The sequence below is a fragment of the Hipposideros armiger genome, unplaced genomic scaffold (genome assembly GCF_001890085.2).
Source record: "Hipposideros armiger isolate ML-2016 unplaced genomic scaffold, ASM189008v1 scaffold_559, whole genome shotgun sequence".
Taxonomy (NCBI): Eukaryota; Metazoa; Chordata; class Mammalia; order Chiroptera; family Hipposideridae; genus Hipposideros; species Hipposideros armiger.
The window spans coordinates 768,250-794,795 of record NW_017731909.1 but is presented as its reverse complement, the minus strand read 5'-3'; the positions used below and the strand labels follow the sequence as shown (position 1 = coordinate 794,795).

Below are 26,546 nucleotides of genomic sequence, written 5' to 3'. Positions count from 1 at the left end.
TGATCTTGTCCGTCAACACCCCTGTCAAGGTACCGACCAAGAAAACGGCAGTTAAGGGTATAGGTGTGGTATAGGAGAAGGAACATGGACATTGGAGTCGGGTAGGCCTGGGTTCAGATCTGCCTTGGGTGACTCAGCCTCAGTTTTCACCTCTGAAAAATGAGCTACTGCATGGATTAAAGGTGATGCATGTAAGGCAACTAGGACTCAGTGGCCCTGAGTAAATGATTGTGTATTTCCTGGGTTGTATTGTTAGTTTAGCAATCAAGCTCTTTATCAGGGATTCTGATTTGTTGGGAGGCTTGCACATGCATGTGCGTGTGTGTGTGCATGTGTAAGAGTTGGATGTATAGCAGCCTGCCACAGATGTGAATAATGAGCCACTGTTTCCACTGGGAGTGGGTCTTGGATGTGAGCAATGTCCAGTCAGGAAAAAAAAGGCATATTCTCTGCCAGATAGATAAATCTATCTGTTTCATCCAAGTCAGTAATAAGATATTAAAGAGGACAGGGCTTATTAATGAACCCCATGAATTGCCATTAGAAATACAACCCTGAGTTCATATCAAATGACAATGATTGCCTACTCATTTTTGGGTCAAGTTACTTTGGCAGCTGTCAATCTCTAAATGAATCATTACCATTCAGCTTACATTTCCCTATTTTCTTCACAAGAATATCATGGTCGACTTAGGAACCAACTGCTTTGTTTCTGATTAGTAAAATGCTGGAATATATAGAAGTCTTTTTTTTTTTTTTAAAGATTTTTATTGGGGAATTGGGGGATGGGAGCAGCGCTGGGGAATTGGGAGAAGGGGAACAGACAAGTTGCTGTCATTTTGTTCTTCAATCTAGTTGTGGAGGACGTTGCTTCACTGGCCCAAGTTGGCACCATCAGTGCGCTCTTCCCAGGTGAGGCAGATCAGTCACTGGCTTCTGGATGGCCGCTTACTGCGGCTGCTGGCTGCTCACACTGGCTGCTGGCTACACACGGTAGCCCATGGCAACCCAATGCAGCAGTGGCTGCAGCCTACGCCGTCGCCGGCGGCACAGGGCAATCCAGCTCCAGACTGATCAGTTGTTCAGCATCTTAGCTGTAGAGGGCAGTGTCACTGGCCCTCATATATGGGATCCGAACCAGGGCTCTCTGGCGTCCCAAGCCAGTTCTTAACCACTGCGCCACTCGGCCAGCCCATAGAAGTCTTTGTTGAATTTTTCTTTAAAAAAACTCCTAACCTTCAAACAAGTACACAAAACTTTAGAATTGCCATAGGTTATAGTCATGAGATGGGGATGGAGACCCTGAAAGTTAACAATTACCTTCTTAATAGATTTTTCTTTATAATTTAGAATACTGATAGAAGAAATTTGTTTAAAAGAGATAGTGCAGGAATGACCCCTTTGGAAATGTTTGCTTTACAGTCCAGAAGAGTTTCATAAGAGAAGTAAATGAAAAGCATTTCCTCACTTCCTTCAGTCTCACTCTCAGACCTGCAGACGGTGCATGGCTCTCTACAAAGTGAGCCTTTTAAATGGAGAGACTCTGCCAGGTCTGACTACAGGTGGCGTGGCCTGTTTTCTTCTGGGGCTTTTCAGCAACATGCACATACGTTTCCGTTTTCTCTTTCGTACCAAGGCACAGGCAGAATCTATCTACAAATAAACTCTGGGAATCATTACGTTTAACCAAAGACTCTTTTGGGCAAATCCCTCAGAATCCGTCTTACGGTACATGGCAGCTCCCTTGGGCAGGGTTGTTCTGTGCAGCTTTAGACACGTGATCAGAAATTGTTTCCAGTGGTGCCAGCAGGAGAAAAACCGGTTCCACCAGCACCACCACTGCCCCTTCCCTGGGAATCTCAGCCCTGATTTTATCACTGATTTTAAGATAGTTCCCGTTATCTTAAGGGGGATCGTAAACATCACAAGTTGAAAGAAAAACTTAGTCTTTTAATCAAAATAAAAGGAAAACAGTGTGTTGCTGAATTTTGAGCATGTGCCTGGGTGAGGGCTGCGAGTAAGGGCACTGCTGAGAAATGGAAAGAGCTTGGGAAGTGATTTAAGTTCCCACCAGCAGGAAGGTCGGAGTAGCACTGCTTTGCGTTTCACTGTGTGTTCATTGCACTGTCTTTCTCGTGACGGTACATCTCCCCCACTCCCTGTCCCCAACAGACACCTTAAGGTTGACTAGTTTAGGCTATGGACGCCTCACAGTTTCTCCAGCAGAGCTGGCACTTGGTAGACGTTCAGTAAATGTTCATTCAATGAATAAAAGAGTGAATGGAGACGGGAGTTGTATCTTATTCATCACTCTCCATATTCCCTCCGTGATGAGTAGGACCTGGACACACGTAGTAGGTGCTCAGTAAATGCTAGCTGTGTGAATGGAATGGACGAGGCCGGTGCCTGATGCGGCATTCAGAGGGAGAGAGGAAAAAGAACAGCGAGAATATTGCCCTTGTTCTTTGAGCATGGAAGCCGTTTCAATCAGTATCTGTTGCTTTTAGCATATTGTTTATTTAAAAACAAAACAAAAACTCTCGTGAAATAGAATTCGGTGCCCTCTTATCCAAGGGCAAGAAAAAGTAGAAAACAAGATCTTAGTAGAAAACCTAAAAGTTTTAAGTCAGATTTTAAAGCTTGGGAGAAAGGCCTTGCGAATTATGATGTTCGTGGGACAGCCTGAGTATGGGATGTTGATCGTGATAGTTTCATCAAGAGTATTTTTCACACCCTCTATTGCTTTCTTTTAAAACTTTGATTTCTTTCATTTGCATGTAGCACAGATAAACGCAAAGGGGAGCCCACTGTTTGTAACCCCACTGTGCCTTGTCCATGTTCCCCAGGTTGTGAATGTTGCAGGGGGGGTTTCCTTTCTCGATGCGGTTACTCCCATGGACTATTATCCTGGATTAAATTTGGAAGGCTATCCCAACAGAGACAGCACCAAATATGCTGAGATTTATGGCATCCCATCTGCGCACACTTTGTTGCGGGGGACCCTGCGATATAAGGTAAGCGGCCGTATTTCAGATGAAACGTTGTGTGCTTTGATACAACTGATGTCTACACTTCATTTTCCTGAGTAATCAAAGTACTTAGGATGAGGAACCAGGCTAGAGTCTTTTCTCAGGACTGTTGTTTTAGGAGACAACTCAAAATGACTTGAGCAAAAAGGGAATGTTTGGCTCATGAGCAGTGGGGTGCAGGCCAGGGACTAGCTGCAGGCCTAAGGAGCTTGGGGGTCACGTGACCTCACTGGGACTTGGTTTTTCTTCACCTCTCAGCTCTTTCTTCACGTATTGGCTGCAGCCCCAGGCTCCCCATCCTGATAGCCTCTTAGATTTAAAACAGTGAGAATGAAAAAGTGCATTTTCTTCATAGCCCAAAATATAATTTTTTGTTTCATTAGCCCTTGAGGTCAGTGGGATAAAATGTGCCAGTCAGCCTTGGCCTCTATTTTATGTCCCTAAAGCTGAAGATGTAGTCAGAGTCACTTTCCCCAAAGCAGATCTGAAATGTTTCCACAGTGAGGCGTAGGTTCGAGGAGCGTAAACACAAATGTCCACTGCACGTTTATTAATCACAAAAGAGTAGTGACAAGTATGACCAGATTGAAACAATCGGGGTAATAGTTTCCTAGGGCTGTTATAAAAAATTACTGCAAACTGGGTGGCTTAAAACAACAGAAATTTATTCTCTCACCATTCAGGAGGCCGGAAGTCTGAAATCCACGTGTGGGCGGTATTCATGCCTTCTGGGGGCTCTGAGGGGGAAACTTCCCATGGCGCTGAGGCTTTCCAAGCCATATTATTTAAAATCCCAACTCCCTAAAATCCCAGCATTTCCTATCGCCTTCCCTATATGAGGCAGGCGCCAGTCATCCGTGAACGCTGGTGCTTTTATTCCTATGTGAAAGACAATGGCGGAAAAAACTGATGTAAGAGCACAGGTTATTTCCACCGTGTCTGCTCATGAAGACTGGCTCCTGGTTCGCCTCGTTTCTCCGTGTCTAACTCCTATTTATTCTTTAAGAGAAGACAACCATTGCATTTCTTCCTCTTTAAAGCTTCTACTGCATTTACTGGCACTTAGCGTTTCCTCCCAGCATTTTTAGTCAGATTTTTTTTTTTCCTGTCTCCTGAGATAGATTTTAAGCTCCCGGAGGGCGGGCACCTATGTTCTCTGAATGTGATGGTCTCTCTGTCCCTAATCAAAGGAGATGCTTGTGATAATAACATCCTGAGGGGACCTAGGAACAACAGGTGTCCCACGAGCCTGTGGGCACAGAGGAAATTCCAGTCTGAATTGAAGCCATACCATCCCCAACCTGCTCGGGCAGACTTCTCCATTATGTTTTCTTCAATTTGTTCTAAGAATATAAGTAGTAAGTTTTCTATGGGGGAGGTTCCAGAAATTAGGATTTTCCAACAGCTTGAGGTATAGTCTCTTACCAAACATGTAGACCCAGAAACAGGATTTTAAGCTATTGAAGAATTAAATCAAGCTCTCAAGTGTATGGATGAGAGCACTCCCACGGGACCCTGGAGGATAGATGTCCCATTCATGAGGCCACCATCCTAAGCAATGTCAGCAACCCTTCAGTAACCTGTACATTCTCTTCAGTATTAGAGATGAGACACTGTCATCCGAGTGTGACAGGGACGTCGTGGCTCCTCTCCTGTCCCTGCCTGCCACCTGCTTGTCCTTGGAGACCCAGCTTGATAGCACCTTCCCGTGGGATCTTGCTTAGCTCCTTCTCCTCGACTCCCCTCCCCGCTTCTATGTGAGTGTCTGGTTCTCTGTGCTCCCATAGCTCTGGGCCCACCTCTGCTGTCGTTCCTATAATATCCTACTGCAGGGTGGTCATCAGTGGCCATGTAGTTTTGCCCACTGTGCACCAGGCACCTTCTGTTGAATTTATCAGGCCTCTTTACTGGACTAGTTCCTTCATGGGTGGGGACTGCATGTTTCAGCTCTGTGGCCTCAGCCTCTAGCACAAGTCCGACACGTGGCAGCAATGCTAAATGCCAATCGATGAATGAATACATACACTAAATTCATTTCACTATGAAAATATATTTCTGTGGTTAAGAAATAGCTCAGAAATGGCTCAGTGTTTCAGATATTGGATGAAGGGATCTCTGGCACTTGTCAGACCCTAGAAGCAAGCTGGGGGCCTGGCTTTTTTGTTTCTCCTCTTTGGAGTATATTTACGTTGGGTTAGAGCAAATAAATGTGAGTTCTTTCATTAGTAAACTTTGAACAGTTTGAATAATGCAACCTTTCAGAAATGTGAAAATTACTAGTTGGCCACACATTAAATGGTGAAATACCCAGTGACTACAGAAACTATTTTATATTTTAATACCTTTATTGCTTCCAAAGTAATCCCCCCCTTCCTCCTCTCCTTCTTCTCTTTCTCCTCCTCCTCCTCCTCCCTCTTCCTCCTTCTTCTTCTCTCTCTCTCTCCCTCCCTCCTTACCTCCCTCCCTGCCTCCCTCTGTAATTACAGTAGATACAAAGCTCCTTATTTCTTGGTCTTCCCATACCCCCTCTGCTCCCTGAACATACCATTATTGTCTTCCTTTACTTTATCATAATTGAAAATCTATTCATCCAGTCATTTGTTCTCTCAGCATACTGGAAAGCTGGAGAATGGGGTGAGGGTATGTAGATGAAGGACACACACACACTTTCTATACCTACAGTCCAGCGGCTATATAGACAATTAATTACAGTTTGTGTCAAGTGCCACAATATAGATATGTACAAAATGCTACAGGAACACAGGGAAGGGAGTGCCCATTCACCTAGTGGGCTCGGTAGGTACGCTGAGCCAGGTCTTAAGAGAGGAGTAAACATGTCATAGGTGAGGTAGGATGGCTCCCACGTTCCAGGCCCAGGGACAGCGTACACAGAGGCCCAGGTGTCTGGAGGAAGCACAGCATGTTAGGGGAATGGTGAGTAGTGGAGAAGATAGTAGTGAGTCAGGCTGGAGGGCATATTGGGATGGGTTTTAGATAATGTGCCAAGGACTTCAGACTTATCCTATAGAGGATGAAGGACACATGAGGAATTTTTATCAGAGTGACGCCATTTTAGAAAAATCTCTCTGCTCCACCTTTTTCCCCCCTGCTTCTCATATGCGTTAGGGTGGTGGCTCTCAGTAGGATGGATTATCTGCTTGGGGGCTATTCTTACAAGCTCCTTCTCCCATCATGAGAGACAAAAGCTGTTCTATTAAATACTATTTTGCTGAACTGAAAGCATATAAACAAGAGGACATTTGCCCTTGTGCTGCCAGAAAATACCCCTCACATGAACCCAGCAACAAAGTAAAGACCCATGTTTTGCAAGGTCTCTTATGTAAACCAGTGGAATTGTTGTGACACTATTGATTTTAATTTGAACCTGACAGAGGTTGCATCCATACTAGCGGTACGAATGATTGTCTTCAGCCTGATTTCTAAACGAGTGGTAACAATAGATCCCTCATTTCAAAAAAGGCTTTGAATTTTTTTCTTTGAAGAGAAAATCGTCATATGCTGATTAATAATTCTTGTTACAGGGATATGCCAAAGCCGTGCACGGGTTTGTGAAATTGGGTCTTATAAACAGAGATGCATTTCCTGCCCTTCAAGCCGAGGCCAAGCCTCTCACCTGGGTGAGTGACTCCAGAATTATACACTGTCTGCTGCTCTTCAGAGATGCCTTATGACATAGGTTTGAACTTGGGTTTGGATCAGCAAAAGAACCCATTCTGTGGCTTATGTGCAGGGAGAAAGCCCCCTTTCCCTTCCCTGTTACGGGAGGGTGGTGAGAGCATGGAAGGGGACTCACCTGGTCTATTTCTGGCAGCACCTTCTGCCACTTGATCACTCCCTCAGACCTGGGAAGAGATGGACTTGCTTTCTGCACTGGGCTCTGGGCTCTGCCACTTGTCTAAGTGGTGACCCAGTGACAGGAGTGAAGTTTGGGCCTCCTGAAACTCATAATGCAGGGGAGCTGCTGGTGGTATCATGGAACTGGGTTCCCAGCCCGTGAAACCGATCGGTTCTTTCATTTGGCCATTTGTAACTATGAGTAACTTGAGTTTTCAGTTACTGAGTTTATACCCATATCGATGTTTTATTAAAATCCTAGAGTCTTAGAGTTGGGAGGGACTTTGGAGCCTTGGAGCTGCGTGTAGATCTTCCACTAACTTCCAGGAATTAACTTGTTACTGGGTGGTCATCCAACTTAATGTGCTTATTTCCAATAAAAATGCCAGAAATTTGTCACAAGGAGAAAAGGATCAAAATTTCTAATCCCAGTAAGTCTCCCAAAGAAACTCTGGTAATCTTGCTAGCCAGTTGCTTATAAATTCAGTTTTTGTGTGTGTATCTGAGAACCTTCCCAGATGTTTAACCTTTCATAAGTGTACTTGTTTGGCAGGAGTGAATGGATACTCATAGGGCGACTCTGGGGTTGAGGTAGCTGCATTTTGGGCAGGTTGGTACCGGATTCTGGGGGCTGGTTCCAGTATCTTGGTAGCTACAGTCTAGAATAAGGGGTTGGAAAACTTCTTTTTTTTTTTTTTTTTTTTTTTTGTCAAAGACCAGATTGAAGATATATTAGGCTTTATGGGCCATGTGGTTTCTGTCAGCCTACTCAGTTCTGCTGTAGGCAACACATAAACAAATAAGCAAGTTCTAGTAAAACTTTTACTTACAAAGCCAGGGGGTGAGTGAATTTGGCCTGTGAACCAGTTTGTCGACCCTTAATCTCAAGCATAACTTTTCCCTTAGGAGTTTGGAAAAAGTCTTATTTAGAAATAAAAAGTTATGACCACCACTTAAGTGTTCTTCCTTTGAGGTTTTATTATCTGCAAGGTCTTTCTCATCTCTTGAATCGACAAAAGAACTCTGGTTGCTACTAGCAACCACCGCAATAAGCTCCTTCCACTTTATCTTGACCAAAAAGGACTGCTGGAGGGTAAGGCAGAATGGGTGAAAATGTGATGGAGAGGATATGCAAAGACAGGAAATGCGATGGTGAATAAGATACCGTCCGTTTAGTATTGATTTAATGTTATGATCCATTTTTATTGCTAAAATATCATTCTGGAATACCATGCATTTATTGGTGTGTGGGCGTTCAGGCGTGTGTATGCACATGAATGTGTTACAATTTACTATTTTTAATTTAAAATTTGGGATGCATTTGAGGTCCAGTGTCTTAATAAAATACTTCTCAACTTATTTTATTAGGAACTTAGAAGTTTTACTTTTCTATTTCTAACCAGAAAGAGCTCCTCTGTGATCTAGTTGGGATTTCTCGCTCCTCCAAGCATGATGTGCTGAAGGAAGCTGTCTCTAAGAAACTAGGAGGAGACAAAACCCAGCTGGAGGCTGTTGAACAGTAAGTACCCACTAGTCAGCTTAGAGCAAAATAGTGGATGGATGGTTGCTTAGCCCTTTCTCGTCAAAGAAAGGTCAAAATAGAACCAAACGTTTTACATCGTCTTTGATTAATTTGCTGCTCTACTGTTGGCCTGTTGTAGAGAGATTACCACATACCATATCTAGGGGTAAACCTAGATAAAGAGAGAAATGCAATGGCAATTATAACTTGGGAAATACTTATTTTGAGACACTTGACTACTCAGCTCCCGAGAAAGGAGGGATATTTTTTCTCTCCTGTAGGAGATTCTGCCAGTCTTCCTCTAACTGCTTTAACACACTCATCCACATGTCTGTGGTACATTTCACTGGTATCTTTAATGTGGGAGGACTAACCTGACAGTTAATCTCATCAAAAGCTTTGCGGCAGCGTGGACTTCCAATGTATCAGTTCTGCTCCAGGTAGCAGTGCCTTGGGGAGTCTGGGGATGATTGTAATGATTAAGACATTAACACTGTTATTATTATTTTATACTTCAGGACAGTGCTATAATTTGAACTGTCATCTTGTGATTCTGCCTTCTTAAGATTAAATCCTGGGAGAGCTACCTTCGGCTCCCAAGTGGGAATATGTACAGGACTTGACCTAATGCAGCCATCTCTTGTGCTTTGCAGGTTGGGCTTACTTGGGAATGAACAAGTCCCGCAGGCCGAATCTGTTGTGGATGCGCTCTCCAAGCATTTGGCTATGAAACTGTCCTACGGTAGGCCATGGGCTATTAGCTGAACATCCCAGAAGAAGAACCATAAGACGTAATCAGGCAACTTAGATTGGAGGACTGGAGCCAAGCAGTAGAAGTGGGGGAGTATGATATGAGGGAAGGCACACCTGGGCTAGTTTTCCAGAGGGAAAAATAAGAGAATTATTAAGAGTGAACTTTGGTAATATGGGAAAGGAAAAAAAAATTATTAGTATTCCCTTTAATTTTTAACCCATTAGGAAATGCTGAAGGAGCATTTTTGAGGGAAAAGTGGGTAGACTCTATAGCAGTGCCCTCGAGTCGATAGCCAGGCTGTAGTGACAACAACCTGAATAGAAGAACGTGATTAGAGTTATAATTTCCTTGAGTTTTTCACTTGCTCTTTGGGCTAAAAAGCATTGTAAGTAATTGTCTGAGGACCATGTATAATGCGAGAGGAAACTTGTGAGAGCAGAAAGGGGAGAATACGATATTGTAGCTGTAATAATAGAGGCATTTTAAAATGTCTATTTATTTTAAGGTCCTGGAGAGAGAGATATGATCGTGATGAGAGACAGCTTTGGAATCAGACATCCTTCTGGACATTTAGAAAATAAAACTATTGATCTTGTGGTTTATGGAGAAGTCAATGGCTTTTCAGCCATGGCTAAAACTGTGGGGTTACCCACCGCTATGGCGGCCAAGATGTTGCTGAATGGTAAGTTCTTTCATTGGAGGGCTGAGCCTGTCTCCATAGCATCTCCAAGTCATTCAGTGCCTGGACATCAAGTAACTACTCTTGAGTATGACATTAGCATTCACTAAAAGTGAGCCGTCTTAGAAAATCCAAGTGCTGGCTGACTGGGAGGTCACCCTATGGTGAGGAGAAAACATGGATTTTAGAGTTAGACCTGATTTCTGTCCCAGCTCAGTCACAATATTGGCTGAGTGATAGGGTTCAAGCTTCACAACATCTCTGAACCAGAGTTTCCTCATCTATAAAGTGGGGATTGCCATCTCTAATGTTTAGGGTTGTTGTGACACTACAGAGAAATAATACATAAAGCTCTTACCACATAGAGGGGCCCTCAGGGCATGTGAACTCCCTTCCTTTCTTTCCTTGGTTTTCATGTTTTGGTGGTAGTAACACTGAAACAGAGCATAGATCTTTAATAAGAGAGACAATGTTTTATTAATCTTCAAATCTCAGTATATTATCAGTATTCAATAAATACTTTGGACAAAATAAATTCAAATTCCAGCTGTCACTCTTCCCTTAGGGTCATGTTTGTGTTCAAATAAGCATGACCTCTGAATATAATACCCCATTTGGCCATTCTGAAAGTGTGAGGGGAATAGAAAACATCAAAGCATGTCGATACCACATAATGAGAAAACATGGATCTTCAATAGCATATAGCTAATATCAAATTAAACCACATCCTTAGTGTTTGAGGAACCAGAGTGAAGAAGTGATGAAGGGTGAGGTCATCATGGCCTTTAAGGAAAGTGCCCGGACTTACTGTTTCAGCAATCCTAGCAGACGCCCGTGCCCAAATAACCAGATTGGCTTTAATTCATTCTGTTGGTGTTATACTTTTAAATACAATGGCATCGGCAAATAAACCGGACCGGTTAGGTTTACTCTACTTTCTTACTGTATTCTCTGATTGTTTGGGCAGGAGCAAATGTAGTTGAATGTATAAATTCTGAGTCCCTAAGTCCAGCTGCATTTTCAATCTCAAATGAACCCTATTTCCTTCCAGAGTGTCGATTAAGTAATAATGTAGCAGGGGACATGTAAGCAGCCATTTAAAACAAAATGCCTCAGCCTCCAGCGATTCATTGACTCTGAGTTGACTGCTATCTGGAGACACTTGCTGTAGAAATTAATATTTAATGCCACCTTTAAAATGGGAACTACAAATTAAATTTTTTTTTTCAGGTGAAATTCACACAAAAGGCCTGATAGGGCCCTTTACAAAGGAGATCTACAGACCAATATTGGAGCGCATTAAAGCAGAAGGCATTATCTATACTACACAGAGCACGATCAGGTCTTAATTGAGAATTATATTTTGCTTTTCTCTTCCCAGGCAACACAGCTCTGAACATTTATGCAACACACATTTGCTACTGTGCCATTTAAAATATAAAACATGATATATTTTGATTGTCATGACAATGGAATTTTGCAATATAAACCTCTATTTTAATATGAAAACATTTGTAACAGGGAATGCCAGTAATTACCAGAGAACTTTAATAATTCTATCATGTATTTTTTCACGTGTATGTAAAAGTGATAATGATTGTGCTATTTGTTAATTTATTGTGCAACTTTTTTTCCTACAAGAATGTATTTTCCTATATTCAGCAGATGCAGGTTCATCTTTTTAGATATAAAAAAATTTCCTCAACACCACAGAAATACAAAGGCTCACAAGAGACTCTACAAATAATTACATGTCAACAGGTTGGAAAATCTAGAAGAAATGGATAAATTCCTAGAAACACACAATCTTTCAAGCCTAAAATCATGAAGAAATAGAAAATCTGAATAGATCAATTACAAGTAATGAAATTGAATCAGTAATTTAAAAACTCCCCCAAAATCAAAGTTCAGGACTAGACTGTTTCACAGATAAATTCTATGAAACATTTAAGAAGAGTTAACACCTATCTTTCTTAAATGATTCCAAGAAATAAGAGAGGAAGGAACACTTCTAAACTCATAGGAATAGATTGAGAGTCCAGAAATAACCTTCACATATGGTCAATTGACTTCTGAAAAGGGTGCTAACACAATTTAATAGAGGAAAGTAGTCTTTTCACCAAATGGTGCTGGAACAACTGTATATCCACATGGGAAGGAATTGAAGATGGACCCTTAACCTCACAGCATATATAAAAATTAACTCAAAGTGAACCAAAGAGCAAACGCTATAAAACTTTTAGGAAAAAATCATAGGTGTAAGTCTTCATAATCTTGGATTATACAATGGTTTCTTAAATGACACCAGAAGTATAAGCAACAAAAGGAAAAAAAATACATAAATTAGGCATTATTAGAGTTTAAAAACTTTTATGCTTCCAAGAATACCATCAAGAAAGCAAAACGACAATCCACAAAATGAGAGAAGATTTTTGCAAATCATATATCAGGTAAGGGAGGAAATTGTATTTTAGAATGTATGAAGAACTACTATGACACAATAAAAAGACAAAGATCCCAATTTAAAGAAATGGACAAAAGATTTGAATTTACAGTTGTCTAAAGAGGGTATACAAAAGGTCAGCAAGCACACGGAAACATGCTCAACCTCAGGGAAATGCAAATCAAACTTATGGTGAGATACCACTTCATACGCACCAGGATAGTTTTAATGAAAAAGATAATAATAAGTGTTGGTGAGGATGTAGAGAAATTAGAACCCTCATAAAATGCTAGTGGAAATGTAAGATGGTACAGCCGCTTGGGAAAACAATTTGGCAATTCCACAAAAGCTTAAACACAGAGTTACGACATGACCCAGCAAATCCACTCTTAGGTCTATACCCAAGTAAAATGAAAATGTATGTCCACACAAAAATTTGTAAACAAATGTTCATAGCAGCAATATTCATACTAACTAAAAACGAAAACAAGCCAAATGTCCAATAAATGCATATCCATATGCTGGAATTGGGGTCTTTGTCTTTTCATTTGGCGATAAAAAGAAAAATGAAGTACTGACACATGGTACAACATGGATGAACCTTGAAAACATTATGCTAAGTGAAAGATACCAGACAGAAAAGGCCATATATGTGAGTTTGTTTATATGAAATGTCCAGAATAGTCAAATCTATAAATAGAGAAACTAGATTAGTAGTTGCTTAGAGCTGGTGGGTTTAGGGGTGCAAGAGAGTGACAGCTGAGTGTGGGCTTTCTTTTTGGGGTGGTGAAAATGTAGAGCTGATTGTGATAATGGGTGCACAACTCTGTGAATATACTTAAGAAACCACTGTATCTTATACTTTGAATATGTGAATTGTATCGGATGTGAATTATATCTCAAGTTGTTATAAAGAAGATTAAATTACAAATAAAACTTTTTTTGCTCCTTGGGGAAAATTGCATATATATATATATATATATATATATATATATATATATATATATATATATATATATATATATATATATATATATATATTCACGAGTAAGGACATTTCTGTTATGGCAGTTTTTTTTTTTTTTTTTTTACCACTACATTGAGTTTAACACAATCAATTTGGAAATACAATTGACTGCACCCCGATGAAGAGTGGCCCCGATGGAATGGGAACTAGGAAACTAGCACCTTGGGTGGGAGGGGGAACCTGTTGAGATCCCAACATAATTACCTGCTCTGGGCTTTGGTCACAGCGATAAAGGGGATTTGATTGAAGAGCTGGCCTAATGTCAGCACTGGAAAAGGAAATGTCCGTGAGCTCAAGTAAAGATAAGTGTAATCAAACCCTGCATTGGCTCTCAGTTACAGGTTTTCCAGCAGAAATTTCATTAATAACGATGGTGGTGGTAGGATTCAGGGAAGAATGGTTAGGTTATAGCTATAAGCTTATGCACACGCCTACCGATGGGAAGGGACATTTCTATAAAGAGTGGGATTCCAAATTACTTAGGCTTTGCAGGCCAAGGAGTGTCACAACTGCTCATTTCTGCCTTTGTAGTGTGAAAGCAGCCACAGATAGTACATAAATGAGCGGACATGACTGTGTGCCAATAAAACTTTATTTACAAAAGCAGGTGATGGGCAGACTTGGCCTTTAAGCCATAGTTTGTGAACCCCTGGTCTAACCATTTTGGTAGTCTCAATGCTCATATCTTCCAGATCTTTCTACCTCTTTTGGCCTCTTTCAGATAACATTGATTTTCTATTGTCCAGTTTTCCTTGTCCTAGACCCTTGAGGTTTTAGACCCTTCACCTTTGAGAAGCAGTGTGATTAGTTCTACAACATACTGTGTCCTTCATAAAATGAAAATAGTGGTAACTCTCAAGGTGGTTATAAAGGCTAATGAGATAATGTAAGAGAAAAGCCTGATACCTAGCATTCTCTTTTTTACAATAACATCTTTGCCTGAAGTTTAGGTAAAAGTTAATGAGATTTTACCTTTGAGATTTTTTTTTCCAATCTTTTGGAAGACTTCTCAAATACCCATGCTGCTTAAACTATAGATGTTACCGACTCCACAGTGAGAATCTTAAAGTGACTGTAGAGTGGAAAGGCCCAAAATAATCATTTGGCCAGGCCTTTGATTTTACAGAAGAGAAAATGTGTCTCACAAAGTTAAATGGCTAACCTATGGTGACAAGACTTGATATTGATATTTGATCGTCTTTTTTTTTTTTTTTAAAGATTTTTATTGGGGAATTGTGGGATGGGAACAGTGCTGGGGAATTGGGGTAGGGGAACAGACAAGTTGCTGTGGTTTTGTTCTTCAATCTAGTTGTGGAGGATGTTGCTTCACTGGCCCAAGTTGGCACCATCATTGCGCTCTTCCTGGTAGAGGCAGATCAGTCGCCGGCTTCTGGATGGCTGTTCACAGCGGCTGCTGGCCGCTCACTCTGGCTGCTGGCTACATACGGTAGCCCGTGGCAACCCACTGCAGCAGGGGCTGCAGCCTACGCTGTCGCCGGTGACTCACAGCAGCCCAGCTCCAGGTTAAGCTGTTGTTCAGCATCTTAGCTGTAGAGGGCACAGTGTCACCGGCCCTCATATGTGGGATCCGAACTGAGGCCCTCTGGGGTCCCAAGCCAGTTTTTAACCATCGTGCCATTCGGCCGGCCCTTGATCGTCTTTTGAAGACTCGAAATACTTGAAAAAATTTAGGAAGCACTCTGATTTATAAAACATCTCTTACTGTAGGTTATTAGGGCCACCACTAGCTGACATGATGCCTTTTTGAGAATTAGAGAAAAGCACTCCTTCTTTAAGACACTTATTTCTATCTGTTAAAAAATTATCATCAAATATGTAATTTATTAGAATACACTTTACTACCCTCTGATGGAAAATCAGCATAATAAGTATTAATCATACTAAATACATGTTATAATAAATATTCAATGTCTGCGATGCGATTACCTCCCCTGTAGATGCCGTGCACAATTTGCAGTCATACAAAGTAGCTAATCTTATCGCTATAAGATTGTTGTACAAATTAACTTTCTTCACAATGGTTGACATTTGTTGATGGTTGACAATGGAACCCCATTTACCAGAACTGAATTCCACTGGAAAGGATCCAGTTAGAAAAGACTGAACACGGCACCTTGAGCTAAGCAGCCGAGAGCTGCCGACTGGCGATGGGATGACGACTGGCCTTGGAGCTCAGCTAGCTGCGCCCTCCACAACTAAGATAGAAGGACAACTTGGCTGTTCTCCTTCCCCAATTACCCATTAAAATCTTAAAAAAAAAAAAAGTCCACCTAGATTCAAGGGGAGAGGCCACAGACCCCACTTTTCAATGGGATGACTTTCAGAGTCACCTGTGAGATGGACGATATTGTTGGGCAATTTTTGCAAAATACAATCTACCACAGGAAGTCTCCCTAGAGAAGTGGCAGGTAGCTGGATTCTGTGAATACATAGCAATGACCTGTTATTAATATTTCCTCACTGGCCTTAATTATTTTCTAAACATTTCAGTTTTTATCTAGGAACTTCTTTGAACCTTTTCATGTATCCCCATGAGCTTAGAGCTGGACATACTGTATAGACAAAATATGGAATTTTTTTTTTTTTAAGATTTTTACTGGGGAATTGGGGAAAGGGGAACAGACAAGCTGCTGTCCTGTTCTTCAGTCTAGTTGTGGAGGACGTTGCTTCACTTGCCCAAGTTGGCACCATCATTGTGCTCTTCCCGGGCGAGGCAGATCAGTCACCGGCTTCTGGACGGCTGCTCACTGTGGCTGCTGGCCACACACGGTAGCCCATGGCAACCCACTGCCACAGGGACTGCAGCCCACGCCGTCGCCGGCGACTCATGGCAGCCCAGCTCCAGGTTGAGCTGTTGTTCAGCATCTTAGCTGTGGAGGGCAGTGTCACTGGCCCTCATATGTGGGATCTGAACCGGGGCCCTCTGGCATCCCAAGCGAGTTCTTAACCATTGCGCCACTCTGCCGGCCCTATGGAATGTTTTTTTATTTCACTCTCTAAAAAGTGGTTTTAATGTCCTGAGTCTATTGAAAAGCTTGAACGAAAGCTGCTGTAAGAGACTTAATATTTTTCAGTGGAAACTTAACGCTATAGTTTTCAATACATAGCTTCATTAAACAAGTTAGCAGCAAGGAAAGAATTAATTGCATCTGTTTATTTCTCTGTGTGCATAGTTTAGAACTGAGGCAACTCCCTGAGGATTGAAGCAAGATAATAAAAATATGGGAGATGCAGCAAATGGCATTCCTGAAGTTGTGGAGGAAAGTATTGTAAATTAGCATATTTGGGAAGTTTTTCAAAGGTCTGTCTCTGGTGGCCTGCTTAGAATGTGTCACAGCTGACAGACTGATTAGAAGGTATTGTGCATGTAACAAGAAATTTCAATCTGACACCCACAGTTTTTCTTACTCTCACTTCCAAATCTTGTTTTCCTTTTTTAAAATGATTACCTTAAAAACACTTGTTAACTATAATTTAATGCCAGGGATGTCTAGATTCTTAAAACTGGTGTAGGGTGTTTCATTGATATGTCAACATTTAATACCACCTACTCTAATATGCTAATATTGTACTAATGAGGAGACCTCTAATGTACCACAATATTTTGCAATTAGCAAGTGAGTGGATAACATTCAATCATTTATAATTTCATAATAACAAAATTGTCTTTTATTTATTTTCACACATGTGAAGAGTTTCTCTCTTTCCCTAAAATGTTAATTTTAATTTAGTAAATGTTTAGTATTTCTAATTCTATGTGCTATTTGTGAGTGGAATTCAATTCTAAGAAAATATTTTAAAATGTATCTGGTTGTACAGAAATCTTATTTTCCAAGTTTTGTATGTTAGAGAAATGGTCTAAGTGATTTTACATGCTAACAAATTAGGGGGTTTCAGATTAGAAATATGAAAATTAAGTAAGATTCTATGACAATATTAAGTAGAATATGTATGTATTAAATGTTTGTATTAATTTTATATGAAGAAACAGCTGCCATAAATTCTCACAGAGTATCATCCTGGAACAATGATGGAGTTTATGGTTCTGGTGCATGTAACTAAATAGATGGATTATGCTCATCCTTAATAGTTTCGTGAGGTTGTAAAACTGCTCTACAGGATTTAAAATTGGAGATAAAGTCTGTACAGAACACCTTTTTTTTTCAATTGGGCAAATTTACAAAGGTGGTACAGAAAAAACTAGGAATAGACATTTTGTCAAAATTGGTATTTATTACATGTTGAGGAACATTACCTACCAGAGTGTCAGGTTTTCCAGGACTATTAGAGTATTTTTGCTCTGAGTAAAAATCAATTCATTCATTCATCCATCCATTCAATACACCTAAAATGTACTGATGGCCTTTAATGTGCCAGATACAGTTCTAGGTGTGGGAATATGATGTTAAAAAAGTCAACATTCATCTCCTCATGGAGCTTACATACTAACAGAGGAGACAGACAACAAGCCAATATAAAACATGTCAGGAAACAAAATCTGCTATTGAGAAAATTAAAGCAGGACAAGGAGATGAGGAGGTCCTGGGGCGAAGAGGGTGTGGAGAGGAGGCTGCCATTTGGCTGGTACACACAGGACAGTGAGCCAGCCCATGTCTCTTGTCATGATCAGGGCTAAATACATAGAATATCTTCCTTGGGAGGAGTGGATGCTACTTCAGACAGGCCAATCTGGGAACGATGCTCTGAGGCAGAGATATCTAAGCAGAGGCCTGAACCCATGAGTGGAAAAAGAGGACGTGAATATCTTGCCAGGGCAAGTGTAAGCTGTACAACTCTATTGGAAAGTGAGACAGTATTAAGACATAAATTTGTTCATACAATCTGCTCCCCACATGATACAGAAATCGGTACTTACTTACTTGGCTTCATTTGTTTTCACTACTCTCATAGTTGAATATTGTTTCAGCGTTAAGGGTCAGGAGATGTGGAAAGACTGCTATACCTGACAGGAACTTTCTTTGCTATTGGTTTCAGGGTATACTTATTAGAATGTGTCTATAAAATGCTTAATTATAAATGTTACTTGCATAATTACTTTCTCTTTGCAGAGATTCTGCAAGGTATATCACTAATAAATAACCATCAAAGGAAAACAAAAACATCTTTCTCCCCTCAAAGGCAGTTTGCTCCTGGGACAAAGGCTAACAGAAAAATAGACAAAATAATGAAGGTGATATGTACTTCTTCTGTTCAGATCAGCTTATGATTGGGCTTTGTTTATGGGGAAACAAAACTGTAAAGAGGACTAGGAGTAGGTTAGAAAAGCAATCAAAGAATCAAAATTAACCCGGTGACCTTTCCCCCCGGAAGGGTGAAAAAGCAGCATACTCTTTTTTTTTATACCCCGCTGAGCAGTGCTTATCAACATTTTGTGATTTGTGACACTATTATTTGTTTTCCTATTTCATATCTTTTCATGACTATTGCTTTAAAAAGAAAGCTTCAAAAAAATAAATAAAAAGGAACTCACTAATTTTGGTTCTATTTTCAGGATTTAATGAAAATTTTGATATTGCTTGAGGCAACTGGAGGCCCCCTGAATTGTTGATAAAGAGCAGTGGTTCTCAGACTTGAACATGAGTTAGACTGTTGAAGCCCAACCTCAGGGTTTCTGATGTGGTAGATCTGGGATGGGAATCTAGGATTTGCATTTCTAACAAGTTCCCAGGTTTTGCTCATGCTGCTAGTCTGGGAACCACACTCTGAGAATCACTGGTTGCATTGCAACTTTTCCTGGCCTCCTGCGTTAGTCCTTGAGCTGGGCATTCTTGGAAATCAGTGCCCGCTTCAGCACTCAGTGCTATAAAACACTCCTGGCTGAGGCAGGGGACTGCTTCCAGTAGGCTCGTTACCCATGATTCCCTGTTTCCCCGCATGTCAGCTGCATACAGCTTTTGGATTTGGACAGTTTGCCTTAACACAGGACTTCTTACCTTTTTCCCTTCTGGGATTTGTGTCCTCCTGAACCTTGTCTGTTTATCTACGTGGCTTCCAAACCAGCGAAGTTTGTCCCTGACTGTCAAATCTGCCTGGTTCTAACTCCCAGCTTGGTTCTAAACCAAAATTTCCCAACATTTCTTGGTAAACGGTGCCCATAACTTCTCAGTAACCTTTTCGTAGCTCCACTAATCCAAAAGAAATACTCAGTGGTCCTGTTTATTAAGTAATTAGGTCTAAATAATTTAATAGTTGTATGGTGTTAGTATATGTTACTGTGTTGTCCTCAAAAATATAAAATTTTGTGAAATCCCTGTGTGCCTCAATGCACAGTTTGGGATTCACAGCTCTATACACTGTCCCATCCCATCAACCTTTTTTCATTTCCTTTATCCCAGCAGGACCCACATCCACAATTTGCTGTTACACATGCCCCAGCACACTTCACAGGCAAAAGCAAAGTGATGGCAATATTTATATTTATTTTTGCAATGCCTCGGATAAAAACCATTTAAACAATATTGGGTAAGGTGTTATTTTCATAAAAACATCTTTCAAAACAAATGTACTTCTATTTTCCATAAAAGTTAAAATTACATGCTAAAAACAGTTAATTGCTGAGATAACACGGAACAATATCAGAAGATTTATAGAATAAGACCAGATAATGAGCTATATCATTAAACTAAACAGTTACACAGAACTAGAAAACTTACTCAGTAGTAAAATATAAAAATCTACAATTATAAATATAAATTTGGTCCATAGAGACACTAGAGCAGTATTTACAGTAAGTATCAGATTATTTCTACTTTAGGTGAATACTGCAGTTGTAAAATGTTGAATATCATAGGGAACAGAGCATTTTATTTACAGTCGACTATATTAAAAGTTATATTTCTAGCAAACCTGATGAATGCTACAAATATAGCTAAAAATTTGACACTAAAAACAAACATGTTTTCTGTAATCGGGAATTCCTAATACCTATAAGTGGAAATTTTCTGTTAAAATCAATACAAAAAAACCACCATAATTCCATTCTAGAAATACTGTAAAATTCAATCATTTTAGTTTAAACAACAGAGTAAGTGAATTACAAGAAGTTCTGCAAAAAGGCACACATTGTTAATGATATAAATTTGGCAGCAGAATCCTATGTCATGAAAGTTACTGGCAGGTGATGGGAAGAAAACGTAACAGAAAAATGGAACTGATTTTCCTGTCTGATTTCAGAAGGAGGGAAACAGTGCTCAGACAGGGACTTTCCTCACTCCTTTCTGTATTAAACTAAAGACTCTAAGCTCTCAGCTATATTTCCATCAGGCAGCGCCGTGCCATTGCTGTCCAGAGACGTGGACGGGTTCTCTTCCTGCCTTGTGCTCACAAGGCTGAGGACGGCTTTATAGAGAAACTGATACTGCTCCTAGGGGACAGAGAACAAGAGGTTAGAAATAGGAAGCTCCGTGAAGACATACGTTTGTAAACAGAAGACATATTTTTAGTTGCGCTTCAGCACCGTTTGTGGAAGGCTTCTGTTACACTCAGCAGAGGCACACAAATCTATATTAATGTCTCCTCCGGCTTACATTTAAAACAGCTTTGCAATTAGTCAACATTCATTGTCCTAGAAAACCGGCTCCCATCCATTTTCCGATGGCAAGCACTCCATTCTTATTTGTTTACTTCATGGAGTCAGGTGACATGACAGGGTTCGGTTACTGATTTATCCACATGTGTATTAAGCCCTTTGGCACTAGGCATTTTGTAACCACTCACAAATAAGTTATTCATTCTCATTTCTCCAGTTGTTATGAAATCTATTAGGTTTGTGTATGTATGGAGAGGTCTCAGAAAGGACGGCATTGTCAGCTCAGGGATTCAGGCAGAGGTTAGGCCACTGTTAACCAAGTATTCTTCACTCTCTACCCGCCTGACAGCTCCTATGCCCTGCTTTGAGCGAAGGTGGGTGAGTGACCTGCTGTGGTCTCACAGTGCAGACACACAGGAGCCTAAAGTAGTTTTCCTCTTACAGACACCAGTCTGTGTGGTGGGGGCTGGGGGAAGGCAGTCACAGAGCGTGTGAGTCTACCAGCATCAAAGCGGAACATCATTAGGACCACATGTGAGCTGGTGCACCATTGAGTGCATTCATGACATGGATGAAAGTTCAATGTCGCGAAAGCAATTTCACACAGGACAAACTTGATATAAGTCAACTGATCTGAGTGAGATTTTTGATAGGAGCTCCTATGAAGCACAGGTGTGCAAGGGTTACCTTGCACCCTGGTCCAGCACTCTGGGCTGGAGCTTTGAAGATGGATCTTTGATGAATCTCTGATATGTACAAAGACCACGGAGCTGAACTGGAGCCTTCACTCTACGTCCACGTAAGTTTCTCCCCTTGGAGCATTTGCACTAAGTTCCCTATTGCCTTTTCAGCCCATATTTCTACAATAATAAACACTTCTGAACTATTTCCAGACTAATCTCTCCAGATGCGTTACGTCTCTTTTTTGATTGTTCACGTTTCTCTTTCTTTTTAAAAGTACCCAAGAATTAGTCTTGTGAACTTCAGAAATTAAATTCAATTTGAGAAAAATGTAAAAGCTTCAGACATTTAAGACTTTGAATTCTGACTTCTGACTGTTCTTTGAGGTAGGCAGAGCTTGAGCCCTGGGAAAATATTTTGTTTGATAAGTCACAGTAGTTGGTGCTTCGACTGAGGATATTTTTCAATATTACAGTAAGTCTTTAAAAAAGACACACATGAGATTTAAAATTCTGTATCTAGCCATTTCCTAGGAGATAAACTTTAAATGTTTACTGTTCCAGTTCTATGCATTGTGGACAGAATAACTTGTAATTCGGCTTGAAAACTACACGCTAATGCCATCTGTCAATGTGATACTTGATCCTTTATGGACACTTGATGAAAGGATTTTGGCAGCCTCTAGGAAGGAAGTAGCAATCCAATAGTGAAAAGTTTGCGTCACTGCTTTATTACTTACAATGTCAGCAAAGACTCCTGGCCTCATCAAATTGATCATCTTGGCTACCTGGTAAACATCCATGGAATTTTCTTTTTCTAGTTGGTGCATAAGGGTTGTCAGAGCACAGAAAGTTCCTGCGGTCACTCCTCCATGCCTTGAAGCAAAGGGAAGAGGCAAAGATTCCATTCAGAGGCATCAGACTTTCCCATTTTGAGTTCACAGGACATGTGCCATGGAAAACTTTACAGGAAGAACCTTGCAATTTTTAATGAATTGCCTTTCTTTACTCGGCACAGAACTATGGTTTAACTTGAAAACATTGGCAAGTGTTTATGATATTAGCAACGTGACACTTTATAGAAGATTCGTATTTGCTTATTCATTTGTTATTTTTATACTATGGAAGGAACTTTTTTTATTTGCTCATACATAAACCTGGAAAGATCTGGGATGAAGATTCCTGTGTCTGGTAAATAAAAATATAAATCACTTTTACTCCTATCCCAAGAAGTTAATGGCTGAACAATGTCTCTCTGATTAGCATCTGTAAAAATTCAAGTGCTAACACTGAGTCATCACACAAAGTGTTCTCAGCATAGAATGTCAGAGCATATTCTTGTGATCATGTACCCATCTCTAGCCTTCAACAGGAGCTCCAAGAGAAATAAAAAATCCTCTGTGTTAACCTTGGCCGTAAGAAGCAGATAATCCACCCCTGCTCAATCACCACAATTAGTCCAAAGTTTGGTTGGTACAAAGACAATAGAAATATACACACACCCAGAGAATGCTAAGGCACGGAACAATTTTAAGTGTGGAACTTACTCATCATGAATGATCATGGGCCCGTCCCTGCTGGCAGCTTCTTCTTTGATAATACTTGTAAGTTCAAAAGTTTTACTAATGGGGCTATCTGGGTTTGGCCATTTGGGACACTGAAAATGTCTCACTTCAAGTACATAATCATCCTATAAGAAGAAAGAAAAATGAAGGTTTTTAAAAGAATTAGATTGTTAGTGGGTAGAATAATTGAGGAAGATCAGGGATTAAAACCAAGTGCCATGCATGAGTGAGCAGCAGTGGTGGCAGCTTGTCCTCTGTCACAGAAGGAAAAAATTGCTGTGATACCACATTCATCATTTATAGGCATATCCCTTTTGTATTTTAATAATCAACCTAATTTCTGGGATTATCATGCCAATCAGACCATGAAAGTATGTACCAAAGGTGTCTCTGTGCTAATCCATGTAAACTTATAAAAAATAAATCTTCAGGGTTAAAACTTATTTTAAACATAGCACAGACTTCTTCAAATACCAGCATTCCTTAGGTTCACTTAAGGAAAGAATGAGTCTGCATGACATGCACAGTGGTGGGATGCTGGCTGCACTCCAGGCCCGGCTCTGATTCTTGCATAAGTGACCAGCCAGCCTATGACCTTAAATCACTTAAACCTCTGACCCCAAGGTCCTAAAGTGTACTCCATAAAATGCTACATTTAAAAATAAGCCGCAGAACCTAAATTTTATGTGGAAATGTCAAAGTCCAAAAGAGCCAAGATGCTACTGAAAAAGAAAAACAGTAGAGGGGATTATCTCATTGGATATCGAGAATTCTGATAATTTGTAACAATTAATAAGACCCTATAGTTTTGGCAGAGGGATGAACAAAGAGAGAAATGTCATGAAACAGAGATCCCAGAAAGAAGTCCATGTGTATACCATAGAAGTCTGCTTGATGACCGAACTGGTATTGCTGATCAGTGAATGATGCTGGGACATGCCTCTCATTTTACAAATAAGGAATGTGAGTCACTCCCCCAAGGCCATATTGCTCACCAGTGGGATCAGAATCAACATGTTCGTTTTCTTGGTTTAATCAAGTAGATACTGTTCCATTGCAATGTTTACATTAGTAATCTACTAGCATTATCCAATTTATATGCTTTGTCATTCAAATATTCTGCAGAATAGTGAATCTTCTTATACACCATATATGGCTAATCTTTTTCTGATTGAGACGATAGTCTGAAATCTCACATGCCTTACTCATCATTCCTTGTGTCTTTTTTTTTTTTTTAAGATTTTTATTGGGGAATTGGGGGATGGGAACAGCGCTGGGGAATTGGGGGAAGGAGAACAGACAAGTTGCTGTCGTTTTGTTCTTCAGTCTAGTTGTGGAGGACGTTGCTTCACTGGCTCAAGTTGGCACCATCATTGCGCTCTTCCTGGGCGAGGCAGATGAGTCGCTGGCTTCTGGAGGGCCGCTCATGGTGGCTGCTGGCTGCTCACGCTGGCTGCTGGCTACATACGGTAACCCATGGCAACCCACTGCAGCAGGGGCTGCAGCCTATGCTGTCGCCGGCAATGCATGGCAGCCCAGCTCCAGGTTGAGCTGTTGTTCAGCATCTTAGCTGTGGAGGGCAGTGTCACTGGCTCTTATATGTGGGATCCGAACCGGGGCCCTCTGGCGTCCCAAACCAGTTCTTAACCATCGCGCCACTCGGCCGGCCCACCTTGTATCTTTTAATATTTTAGTGTAGCTATATAATAAATGCACTGTACTGTATGTATTATGTAAGTACTATTGAAAAATAATTTAGATTGATGCTTTGTAGATAACCAAGGTTTAGGAAAACAATTCTAGTTCATTGTACTGCACATTTTCAGAGCACTGCTTCACTTACCAACTCATTGTACTTTGCTAGAGGGAAATGAGTTAGTTTAGTAGGTAATATATTTTCCATTTTACTCAGGAGAATCCAAGGTAAGCACTTGCCTTAACACATCAGAATTAAGAATTTTTTATGAATTTTTTTCAGTGTTTATTTTCAACTTAAGCTCTGTCAGCAACTGTTTTGAGGTAAAAGAGAAATCTTTGATTTCCTATATGTGTAGAAGTCATGAACTATATAGTTTAGTGATGACTAATGGTTTAATGATTCCATAAGATTTTTTACGTGAAAGCGACAAGTAAAGTAAAATTTATTATTTGGATAATCTGTCTCAATTTGTAAGAAATCAGTTTCCTTCTTTTTATTGTTAGAAAAGATCCTTAAATGAGCATATACTTAACATGTACTTAAGATGAAAAGTTTGTCATTTAAATTATATCCATACCTGTGTAGCTTCTAAGATAAAATCTTGAATTAAAATTTTTTCTTCATTAGACAGACATTTGTGTTCTTCAGCCATAAGTGTGACCTTAAAGCTTTCACAATTTATAGGCTCATTTTTATTTGGCCAATAAACAAATTCATCTTCTGCCTGGAGGATTAAAAACCAAAGAAAATTCTACATTTTAATAAAATGTCTAATAAGTCAGACTGTGAAATGAAGTTAACTGCTTGCCATAGAAAATTCTACTCAAATTTTTCTTTGAATCTCAAAATTTAGTCTTAAAATCTTGTGTCTTAAACCCGATCGATCTACAAAATAAAACTTAAGAACCCAAATTATTGCTTTGTTATTTTGCTTTCCTAGCTTATTAGTAACAAAGACTAGTTGTTGGTTCTATAATTGATAACTCAGTAGAGAAACATCAAGTGATTTTATGAGCTCAGCAATTTCCAGCATCATTTGGAATGGTCAGTATAACTTTATGGACAAGAAATGAATCTCAAAGTATATATGCAAAGCCTAAATGAAATATTAATTTGGTTTTATTTTGGAGGTTCTCCAAATACACACGAAAAGGCACACAGGGTAGCTATGATTTTCTAATACTAAAAAAAGCCCTTCCTATACTAGGAGTTCACTTTATTCCAAATCGGTCTTTTATGGATCTTCTTAAACCGAGGGAATTTCCAAATAACAAGTTTTACTAAAAAAAAAAAAAAAATCAGAGCCGGCCAAGTGGCTCAGTTGGTTAAAAGCTCGCTCAAGAGTGCAAGCTCTGAGCAACAGCGGTTCGAGTCCTTGCCTGAGCTGAGCTGCCGCTAAGCTGCCAACAGGTGGCAGGATGGCTCAGCTAAAAAAAAAAAAAATCATATGGACTGATTTCATTCATGATTGTGATTTTCATTTTCTTAGGCAATGCTACAAACTACTTAAATTTAAATTAATTTTAACCTACCCCTTGTTTAAAATGGTCGTTCAAGAATTTCAGACTTGGAAGATTGCATAACCAAACCAGGCCCAATAGCAGACAAGGTGCAACTCCAATGACATTAGTTGATGAGTTGGAAAACATTACTTCATTTGTTTGTATCTGAACATCTGGCTGTTGTGACCTGATATTTCCCCCCTAAGGAAAGTACTAAAAGT

At 40.2% G+C, this 26,546-nt stretch overlaps 2 protein-coding genes across 3 annotated transcripts in view; one reads left to right on the top strand and one right to left on the bottom strand.

Annotated features, from left to right (window-relative positions):
• Positions 1-12,843, top strand: part of AASS (aminoadipate-semialdehyde synthase) — a 59,565-nt gene extending 46,722 nt beyond the window's left edge. For both annotated transcript variants that reach the window (XM_019623708.1, XM_019623707.1), the window contains exons 19-24: positions 2,847-3,014; positions 6,572-6,667; positions 8,288-8,403; positions 9,060-9,148; positions 9,666-9,842; positions 11,070-12,843. In XM_019623708.1, coding sequence (XP_019479253.1) covers positions 2,847-3,014; positions 6,572-6,667; positions 8,288-8,403; positions 9,060-9,148; positions 9,666-9,842; positions 11,070-11,188 — 765 coding nt within the window. In that variant the 3' untranslated portion in view covers positions 11,189-12,843. The remainder of the gene's footprint in view (positions 1-2,846; positions 3,015-6,571; positions 6,668-8,287; positions 8,404-9,059; positions 9,149-9,665; positions 9,843-11,069) is intronic.
• A 6,907-nt stretch (positions 12,844-19,750) lies between these two features.
• PTPRZ1 (protein tyrosine phosphatase receptor type Z1) overlaps positions 19,751-26,546 on the bottom strand; it is a 190,490-nt gene continuing 183,694 nt past the window's right edge. The window contains exons 26-29 of the mRNA XM_019623701.1: positions 25,401-25,547; positions 23,107-23,249; positions 22,300-22,435; positions 19,751-20,714 (exon numbers count right to left, since the gene is read on the bottom strand). Coding sequence (XP_019479246.1) covers positions 20,574-20,714; positions 22,300-22,435; positions 23,107-23,249; positions 25,401-25,547 — 567 coding nt within the window. The 3' untranslated portion in view covers positions 19,751-20,573. The remainder of the gene's footprint in view (positions 20,715-22,299; positions 22,436-23,106; positions 23,250-25,400; positions 25,548-26,546) is intronic.